The 10,631-nt window shown below is 42.9% G+C and overlaps 1 protein-coding gene across 2 annotated transcripts; it reads left to right on the top strand.

Moving 5' to 3' along the window:
• The first annotated feature begins 1,911 nt into the window (after positions 1-1,911).
• On the top strand, positions 1,912-9,095 carry LOC100548582 (5-hydroxytryptamine receptor 2A-like). 2 transcript variants are annotated; one of them, XM_019612146.2, is made up of 3 exons: positions 1,912-2,367; positions 2,450-3,505; positions 8,049-9,095. In XM_019612146.2, exons 2-3 carry the CDS (start codon positions 3,100-3,102, stop codon positions 8,255-8,257), a joined length of 615 nt encoding a protein of 204 aa, XP_019467691.1. In that variant the 5' UTR covers positions 1,912-2,367; positions 2,450-3,099; the 3' UTR covers positions 8,258-9,095. The 2 variants fall into 2 exon arrangements, with proteins under 2 accessions (XP_019467691.1, XP_019467689.1); XM_019612144.2 differs by having other exon boundaries at positions 2,446-3,505.
• The last annotated feature ends 1,536 nt before the right edge of the window (positions 9,096-10,631 follow it).

The raw sequence follows: 10,631 nt of genomic DNA, 5'->3' as shown, positions 1-10,631 counted from the left end.
CTATTACACAGAGTGCATTCATGCAAGAAACTGGAAGACCTTGTTCCAAATCTCCTTTCTAGTCTTGGAGTGAGACAAAAGTGCACTGACCTGTCTGGTACAACTGGGCTTTGCTGGTGTAACCAGCCTCTGACCTACAGTTTGGGTATTTATCTGCCAGAAAGTATCTCCCATTGTAACTATTACATTAAAGAGTCATTTGAGCCTGGAGGGAGCCCTGTGAGAAAACAGCAGGACGACTGGTCTTCTCAGAAAGGACTTACACCTACCCTTAGGCGAGGGGTCTCGTGTCCCTCTTTGCAAGTACAGAATCATAGAATAGATTAATGGAATCATCAAGGTCGGAAAAGACTTCTAAGATCATCCAGTCCTACCATCAGCCCATCTTCACCATGCCATGTCCCTCAGTGCCACATCTACTCATTTCTTGAATACCTCCAGGGATCATGACTCCATCACCTCCCTAAACAGACTGTTCCAGTGCCTCACCACCTTTTCTAATAATTTATTTTCTAATATTTAACCTGCATAGTATCACTGAATTATTAAAGGTTGGAAAAGACCTCTAAGACCACTAGGATCACTAACCCCACTGAGTAGCCATGTTCAGCAACAGTGGAGCATATCTACAACAGGTTTGCATTCTCACACCAAGGGCATCTTTATGGGGATAACTGCTAAAATCTCTGAAGCAGAGATGCTGAATTCCCTTGTTGAATGTGGTAACCCAATTCAGTTATCACGTTAAAGGAGGGAGGGAAAGAGCTTATTTGGGATCTCACGTGTCACTGTTAGGGTTAAAATGTTTCATGCTAAGTTCAGCATTATCAGCCTTCTTTACCAGCTTATGCTGTCTGACAGTCTCCTGGGCTCATCTAGGGGACTGGGAAACTTTAGTGTTGAGATGATTCATTTCTGACTTCCATGTAGGAGCTGCTCTCTGGTTGCTCTGTCCTGCTCTGGTAGCTGCTGGCATTGGAGTAGATGGTTGCAAAACTGATCCCAAAATGACTTTACTGTGAGAGGCTTTACAGTAAAAAATGCCTCATAGACATGGAGCATGTGCCCTGGGACATCCTTTGATAAGTCTCTGACCGCTGATGAGATCAGCACATAGCAGACGAGTTGTGGCAAGTCTCCATGTGCTTGCAGCCCCCTGGGATCTGCAGGAGAGTTAGGGATGCTGCGTGCCAACCTGAGCTATGGGAGCACACACCCAATTCCTCTGCTTAGTTTTTGGCAAGAGTTAGTCTTGGGGAATTTCTGAGGAGCATTTGTGCTATGTGGGAAATTTAAGAGTTGCTTGATTTCACTTACTTCATGTGGCAGAATGGACTGTGAGGGGCTGATTTGTTGGAGAACACAAATCCCCCCTCTGCTGTGTGCCCCTTTGCTTTAGTGACCTGCTTCATTTGGGATGCTTCTTTGGGACAGGCTGCTGGGGTTCTCTGTAACATCCCCTCCTCACAAATGGGAGGGACGTCAGGCTGACTTCACATTTTTATAAATAGCCCCTGCCAGTTTGATAAGTGTGCCAGCACAGACGTGGAGTTAAAACTGAAAGGGACTGATGATTATTTCTTCCTTGTAAGGCTTGCACAGTTTTCCCTCTACATGGAAAAAGCTTTGCACTTATGTTTTTCACTACTATCTACCACTGCGAGCCTTAGATTTCATCTCTTTAAACCTACATCCTGTGAAACACTGTAATTGCATGCAGCTGTGTTTGCAAGGCATCCTCTGCAAATGCAACGTGTGCAAAGTGTGTGAAAAAGACCCAAGCTCAGGACCTCCAAAACACGCCATGAAAAACTGCTGGTTTGCCAAAAAAACAAACAAACAAAAAAAAAAACCAAAACCCTGCTTGGACTGCCCTCCCCTGCCGTCGCTACCTTGCAGTTTGTGACATCCAAATAGTGGGAGGTCTGATAAACCGAACGAGGCAGTGAGCAAGAAATTCCATTCCTTGTCGAAATCAGTAATTCCTCCTTGCTGGCTGCTTTTTCCTCGTGTGCGTGCTTTCTTCTGTGTCACTGTGTGCGAAGGGCTTCGCTATTATTATTATTTTAAATATAGCTTGCCCCGGGGCGGGGGAATCGCACAAGGAAAGAGCCGGCGAGCAGCCTATCTCTCAGAAGAAAAGAGAGAGCCTCGCAGCACAGGAGCTGGCTTCACTCGAGTGTGCAGTTTAGAAGTCAAAACAAAACAAAACAAAACAAGCAAACCAAAAGATTTATTCCAAATGCCACCGTTTTGGAGGAGGCTGAAGAAAAAGAACCCCAAACTGGCTAAATGCTGAAGGATGCAGGCAGACAGGGGCACAGAGCGAACCCAAACGCAGTTTGAGCGTGGGCTCTTAAGTGCAATGTAAGTCTCTCTTAAATTGTCTTGTTTTGTTTTGTTTTTAAATCGTAGTATCTGTTTTTTTTCTTTTCCATTTTGAAGCCAGGCTGGGCCAAAAGGTGCAGTTAGTGACAAAAATCAGCATGGAGCAGAACGTGAAATCACTGATCTGGAGCTGAAAATGATCCTGAAATGCAACAGAAGTCAGAGACTATCAGGCGTATTATGGAAGATGCACTATAAATAAGAGCATATCTAATTATTTCAAGAGAAAGATGCTGGACAGAATCTTTAATCAACTTTCTTAACAGGGAAGCAAGAGCTCTGCTGCTTTGTATGGCAAGCTATTTTAATACTGCTGTGTTCAAAATTGTGTGATTACAGTTACCAATAGCAATAAGATGTAGCTCCAGAGGGGAGTCCTAGTGGCTGCAAAAGTTTTTTCTCTCTCATTTCTACAATATTTTTGCTCTCTCAAGCCTCAAGTCCACGGTCTCTATCCTCCAGTCTGGCTTTTTACCTGGGTTTTCAGTGCCAACTCTGGACTTCCTATGGAACAGAAAACAAAACATTTCGGCATTTGGAGTAATTCTGGTATGCTCTTCTACATTGTGCTAATGGTAAAAATGCAGTTGACAAAGGATTGGGCTCCACCAACTTCTGCCACAGACAGCTGAGGAATGCAAAGCCTGATGGTGACGAAGGGTGACCATTTCCTATTTTTCAGCATTTATCTCACCGATTTCAGACTTAGCAATGGATACCCTTTGTGATGAGGAAAGCTCTGTGAACCCAACTGCAAACTCCTTAATGCAAATAAATCATGAGAGGAGACTCTACAGAAACGTTTACGGACCAGGAGACACTAATGTGTCACATTTCTGTAACTTGACTGCAGACTCCGAAAACCTGACCAATCTTTCATGTGAAAGTCCACCGTGCTACTCTTCCCTCTTTCAGCTCTCAGAGAAAAACTGGCCAGCTCTGCTGACAGTGATAGTGATTGTTTTAACCATTGCTGGGAATATTCTTGTCATCATGGCTGTGTCACTGGAGAAAAAGCTGCAGAATGCCACTAACTATTTTCTCATGTCACTTGCAATAGCTGATATGCTGCTGGGTTTCCTTGTCATGCCCGTGTCAATGTTAACCATACTGTACGGTGAGTACAAGCTGTGGGATCTGCTGCATGTCGAGGGAAGCTTTAAACATTGCATGCATGTGTTGGCATTGTTCTTATTTCATTCTTACTGTAATCACTTCATGCAAGAAGCAATATATGTAAGTGCTTAGTGGGGTAAGAAAAGACTGATAGATATTTACTCATTTGCTGGTGAAATTGCCTCAAAATGTGCATGAAGATGCTTTGTTCCCCTTATTCTTTCATTATTTTCCCTGGCTTATAAATTTCAGTAATTCTGGTGAGAATATAGGGTCCTGCCAGTTACTCTGCTTTGCAAAAATGTGTGGAAGGACTAATGACTGCCTTTAGAGTAAAAGCTGGCAACCCCTTTAATTTTTTTAATGAAGTAATTCAAACTTAAAAATTCCCCTAACACCAACATCTTACTTAGACCTCCACTTACAGAGACAGGCTGCAATAAATATTGTGGGAGTTAAAAACTGGATGGGAATTAATTCTGCCTAATTTTTACTAACATTTACAGAAGCAAAGCTAAATATTAGCTACGATTCCATAAGATATTTAAGAATTAAGTGGAATATGACTCACAGTTCAGACCCTTGAAGGTGATTAATATAGCAGACCTTTCTTCTCATTTGTACTGAAATCATTTGCAGCACAGCTTGCGTAGGAAAAAGCAGCAGCCTGTGTGCTCAGTGTCAATATTGTCAGGCTATTATCATCCCCAAACTTTGAGAAATTAGTTTTCCAGTACCACAAGCAAGTGGCTATATTTGAAAGAGAAGCCAGACAATGCCAGGAGGAAAGAGACGTTGTTTGCAAAGGTTTCTATAGTCGCATGGTTTCGGAAGTAGAGCTCTCTGAGTGCGAGGCTGTAACTTATGAGAGGTTTCATCCAGCACACTAGAAGTTTATTTCCCAGTTTCCACATTTCTGCATGGTGCTGACACCGGTGAGGATGTGATGCTGTGATTCATTGCACTAATTGTGCAATCACTCTGGCAGTTGGAGAAGCAGCGTAAAGCTGCAGAAAACGTCCATTGCGTAAGGTGAACAAAAACCCTTCCTGACACTGCCTGCTTCCCTGAGACAAGCAACAGGGACTCCTGCTGGCCAGGCTCTGCTGCCAAGGAAACCCCAAAATGCCCAAAACCCTAACGGCTGGGAAATATCTAGGAGATGAGGACTGGGATTCCTGCAGGCAGCCCTGCAAACCAGCCCTGCAAATCCACAGGCAGCATCAGACAGGTTAGCATCACATGGTAACAGGATGCAAGAGAATGGCCTTAAGTCATGCCGGGGGGTTAAAATGGACATAAGGAACAATTTCTTCATGGATTGTGTGGTTGAACATTAGAATGGGCTGCCCAGAGAAGTGGTGGAGTCCCCATTCCTGGATGTATTTAAGAGATGTGCGGATGAGGCACTAAAGGACGTTTAGTTATAGAAGGTAGCTCATGGTCTCTTCAAGTCTAAATGATTCTATGATTCTATGCCATCCATAGTGGTAATCCCCAGTCAGAATTAGGGACCTTTGTAACAAGGGTCTTGCAATGAAGGTGCTCCTCCACTCACTCTTTGCAGGGAGATTTTGACAATTTTGCTCAAAACAGAGATGATTTCTTTCCCTACACCTTATCACTATTGTGTGCAATTCCCATTGGGGTGCCTTGGCCAAATGTCCTGCATAACAGAAGCCAGGTAAGCTTTTCCATCCACTTAGCAGCTCCAGCCTCCCATTGACAAGACATTCTGCAACACTTTCGCAGCACCAGGAAAGGTGAATGTGCCCACAGACCAGAAAACACCCAGAGTTGAGCAGCACTTTTTCCCGCTCAAACATGCACTTGGTTCTGAACATCTCTTGGAGATTTGCCCCATGGCAGCATGGAGATGCTGTTGGCTTTATTGGCAGATGTTTCTTCCCTGCTGCAGCAGGATCAGGTGCTTCAAAGGGCTCCTGAGCAGCCCAATACTAACTCTGAGGCCTCAGCTGAGGTGCTTCTAACAAGGTAGGACAGTACACAAGGCCTACTCAGCAATCATGCCTGCCTACAGACTCTCCTCTCCTCTTTCCTTAGCCCTTCTTCACTCAGTTTTCCCATATCCCTTACCAACAATGACCAGCTTCACTCCTCCACTTCCTCTCCTGAAAGGCCTTGGGAGAAAACACTTCTCTTCTTGATACTATCTAGATACAACAGGAGGAAAATCTTGTCCCATTCCAGGTGTTATCTGCTCTCCCTGTCAGCCTCGCAAACTGACAATTCACAGATGCGCAAGCATTACTTGCGTCTTCTTCGGATGGGTCTCCCTCATGTGAGCTCCTGGACATTAATAGCTCTCATGAGCCCTGTTTTGTTTTACTTTGTTTTGTTTTGCTTTGTTTCCCCTGGATAAGTGGAAGGGTTAATTAGGCAATGGCGAGAGGACGGCACAAGACCAAGGTGCCCCATCTCACATGTCACTTAACGTGTCGTAAGGTCAACCTGGAGACTGCACCCTTCTTGACTTTCACTGCATCTGCAGTTGGCTCCTCTCATCTGCCTTCCATTTCATGGCCATGTAGTCTCCAAGGTGGTTTATCTGAAGAATGCTGCCTATCCCTATCCAGCTGTAGAGCAAGGACAAGAAGTCTAGAAGGGTGTGACAAATCTGTTCTGAAAGAGAACAGGTGCATGGTGTTGAGTGCAAAAGTAGTTTATGCCTCTTCCCTGTGCAAACTGTCCTGGACTGACATAGAGGCTGAGAGGAAGACATGCTTCAGAAATCTAGCCCTCATTTAGTGCTCTCCAGAGACTGGCTTCCTCTTTGGAAGAGCAGGAAAAAGATAAAACTTATCCATAAATACCGTATGGCTTATTAGAGACAGTCACATTACAGCCAACCAAGAGCACCAGGAAATAGGTCTCCGCAGTGCTTAGAGAGAGTAAATGTAATTAGGCACAGACCTAATTCCTCTGCCTCTAATCCTTCTGTTACAAACTTGGTTGTACTGTACTTCCAAAAGAGCCACGCACTCCCTGAAAAACTAATATCTTCTCACAACATCAGCTTTTCCATTGTCCTATGCAACACACTCTTGGGCAGCTTGGGTAACATGTTAATTAAATCACCAAAAGACAAGGGAAGGTTAACTGCAAAACTTGCCCCAAGGAGACTTACTGGTGGTTCCCTGCAGGACTAGAAGGACCTTGGTATGATGGTCTTGCAGGGCTCTGCTTAACCTATGCCTGCTTAATAGCTTGGATAGACTATGAGCTTGCATGATTTTCCAAAAGCCCAAGGTGGGAGAGGCTACAAGCACTCAGAGGGACAGAATCAGAATTGTCAACCCCTAAAAGAGAAAGTTTAAAATGAACAAATGAAATTTAGTGAGAATAAATGCAAAGTTATCCACTTAGGAAGAGATATCAAACCAACACCTGCTGGGGAAATTAGTCCAGGCTTCAGAATATTGAAACAGATCTGACTGTCAAAATGAATCATAAGCTAAGTATGCAGCGTAAGTATGATGCTTTTATGCAAAAGGCCCTCTTCATTCCAGGGTAGGTAAGTAAGAGCATTCCCTGCAAGACCCACGAAGCAGACTCTTATTTCACTTAGCAGTCAGGAGGTCTTTTCAGCAGCATGAAGAACAGGATCCAGCATTGGTCACGGTAGCAAGATAAATTAAATAGATTCTGGGGCAGAGAAACAAGAGGCATAAAAGTTCTGTAAACATCATCTGCAAGCAAAAGATAAAGGAACTAGCTTTGCTTAGTCTGGAAGAGAAAAAGATAGACAAGACATGATAGCCATCTTCCAATAGCTTTCAGAAAGGACAGTAATCAATTATTCTTCATTACCAGTGGAAAAAACAAGAAAAAAGAAAAGCTTAGTTTGCAGCAAAGAACATGTAGGATTGATACTGATAAACTCTAATGTGTTATCTTTGGATTGCTGTCGCTGGAGGAGCCTAACAATATTCACTGATGATATTAGAATATCATCCCTATCTAAATATGTAGAAATAAGTTACCTAAAGATAGGTGTCATAAACATCACTGATATGTGACTAAATATATTTCCTCCTCCAGCTGCCACTAAATCTGAAGTTTCAGTTTCAGAATTTAGAAGGCTTTGTAGATCAGCAGGTGTTAATAATAAAGTAATCACACTAATGAAAATTTCTAATGGAAAATTGAGAAATTTCACACGTGCAGTGACAAAATTCTTTCTCCTTCGCTGCCAGTAATTGTTGATGACAGCATTAAGCATTATTCACATAGAAAAATACACACCCACACCGCAGCCTGGGATAAATAAATAAATAAATAAATAAATAAATAAATAAATAAGTGCCCCCCAAAAGCAAACAGAGCCTTTGCAAGCAAATGAAAAGAAAAAAAAGAAAAAAAAAAAAAAAGATTTACCTAAAAAGAAGAAAATAGAGAAGCTGTACAGACAGCTTCCTTACTACCAGCTTTTCCTAGGAGTACATGCGCAGTGAGAAAAATGGTTCACAACAAAAGATGTGACTGTGTCACATAATAGCTGATGTCAACTTTCTCTTGCTCAGGATACACGTGGCCTCTGCCTAGGAAGCTCTGTGCCATTTGGATCTACTTGGACGTGCTTTTCTCCACTGCCTCCATCATGCACCTCTGTGCCATCTCATTGGATCGTTACATTGCCATTCGAAACCCCATCTACCACAGCCGGTTTAACTCAAGAACAAAGGCTTTTGCAAAAATAATCGCTGTTTGGACCATATCAGTTGGTAAGTGAGCAATATTTCAGCATGTAATTGCAGATTTCTAGCTTTTGAGATGATGGGACAGATACACATCTCAGTCTAAAACTGTGTTCTCTGACTGCAATACTTTTCGTGCCACAGTCTAAGAAGTGCTGTAATGTAGTAATTAAGCAATACACAATCAACAGTGACAACACGAAATGGAGGTGAAGCTGAGCAGCACAGTTATAGAAGGAATACACATCAGCAGTAAGACTGTTAGGTTCAGTTTTGTCTTAAAAATGTGTTTATTTCCCAAATAGATTATCCACCATTACCATAACATCTGAAAACAAAACAAAAAAAAATGATATTGACTGAAAAGATTTTCCTGTAAATCAATTGTTCCAACTTCTCATTAGGGTAATTTACTTAGAGAGGTAGACATTTTCTGGCTTTTCCTGATAGACAGGGTGAGGTTAGTACAATATCCCATTTAGGAGGCATTAGATGCTCTGCCTATACCATAGATGAGTAGTGTTTCCCAACGGAGAGCCCAGAGCTGCAGCCTTAAAGAGGTGCCCCGAATGATTCACCTGAAGAATCTCTCTTTGCACTGGTGTAACCCAGAGATTTGAAACCAGACACAGCAGTGTCACGTGTTACTGTACATGGTAACAGCAGCCTTGGTCCAGAGCTGTTTCATGATGTGGGAGATGGAAAGTGTTTGATATCTGATGCTATCAGGGTTTTCTTCACACACCTTCAGCATTGGTTCCAAGCATGCTGAAAGCACCACTCCCTTTGGCTGATTCATTTTTCAGAGCACCCCATGCATTGGCAGCTCACTTATTCATTCACTGACCTCATTGCAGCCTTTCAGTACCTAAAGGGAGCCTACAAACAGGAGGGGAGTCAACTCTCTGAAAGGAGAGATAACAGCAAGACAAGGGGAAATGGTTTTAAGTTGAAGGAGGGGAGATTTAGGTTGGATGTCAGGGGAAAGTTCTTTTTTATGAGAGTGATGAGGTGCTGGAACAGGCTGCCAGAGAGACTGCAGATGTCCTGTCCCTGGAGGTGTTCAAGATCAGGTTGGATGCAGCCCTGAGCAATCTGGTTTAGTATTAGATATGGAAGTTGGTGGCCCTGCATGCAGCAGGGGGATTGGAGCTTGATGGTCCTTGAGGTACCTGGCATCCCTCTCTCAGCCCAGTCTGCACTCCAGCATATTTGTGGCTTAGAATAGCTGAATCTTCTGCAAAACATTAAGTGATAGTGGTAGCTCTCTCTCATCAGAGGGGCAGTTGTGCACTCTCCAGTTTACCCCAGACCTAGTGAGGTGCAACAGCATCACTCACATGGGACTCATAGTGTGTCCAGCTGACCAGATGTAGATGTCTAGCACAGGGCATGTGAACTCCACCCTAAAAACACCTTGCTCTCTATAAACTATACAAAAAGCCTAGGCCAACTCATTTTGGTGCAGATGTCTCCCTTTAGATGACATGAATCATACCTTATATCTCTATAGCCATAGAATCTTAGAATCACAGAACTGTGTACACCACAGTCCCTTTGCTTATTAATCCAGTAGAAAACACATTATTTTGTCTTTTCATTTTTTTTCCCTGTCTCAGGCACTGCTAAGTGTAAGCATTTTCTCTGCATGACATAAAAAAGTAAAGTATTCATTAAATTTGTCTGTACTGCATTTGTCAGTATTAGTGTGTGGTGCCTGTCCTAACAAAGTCATAGAAAGATTAGAATGAACAAATCAAGGGTCTGTGCACCTCAGCAGCTTTCTGTAGACAGTGACTTTTGCTAGCAGAACTTCCAAATAAGATCACTATTCAAACGAATTTAGAAAAAGAACCCTATTATTTAAGCTCTTTTGGTTAGAGCATGGTTTATGTCCTACAGTAGGAGGAGTTTGCTCTTCGATATCTTGAGCCACAGATTTTATTTGTTATCACTGTGGCAAGTGATAGAACACAGACCCTATTTAAATCTGAAAAATACAACTCCTTGCTTTACTGGAAGGCACGCAAGTGTGGTATGAGTAAAGATGGCATCCACTTTTCTGCAGATGGATAAGGACATCAGTGGTGGACATTTGAAAGATAGCTGGGCTGATAGGATAAGCTCCATTTCATTCACAAATAGCACATAATCAATAGAACATGTAGGTTAAATAGATACAAATGAAATCAAAAAAGGACCCTGAGGTGTGCATGAATAAAGCAGTGCTCAGCTGCTTAGTGCCATGGAAGCAAAGGGCATGAAGAGGTGAGTTGAAGGAAGCCCGTGTCAGTTCCCTGCCTGGGAACTGGGTCAGGAATGATCTATGGAGAATGTGATGTGATAAAACAAGCTATAAAGGAGTCTCTGAGCTGTCCATTGCCAGTCTGGACTGAGATTGCAGCATGG

Source organism: Meleagris gallopavo, chromosome 1, assembly GCF_000146605.3.
Source record: "Meleagris gallopavo isolate NT-WF06-2002-E0010 breed Aviagen turkey brand Nicholas breeding stock chromosome 1, Turkey_5.1, whole genome shotgun sequence".
Lineage (NCBI taxonomy): Eukaryota > Metazoa > Chordata > Aves > Galliformes > Phasianidae > Meleagris > Meleagris gallopavo.
This window is presented reverse-complemented; position numbering and strand designations above follow the sequence as displayed.

Coding starts and splice junctions, on each gene's coding strand:
- LOC100548582 (XM_019612146.2), top strand. CDS start 3,100: ATGGATACCCTTTGTGATGAGGAAAGCTCTGTGAACCCAACTGCAAAC. Junction 3,506..8,048: donor AATGTTAACCATACTGTACG/GTGAGTACAAGC, acceptor TCTCTTGCTCAG/GATACACGTGGCCTCTGCCT.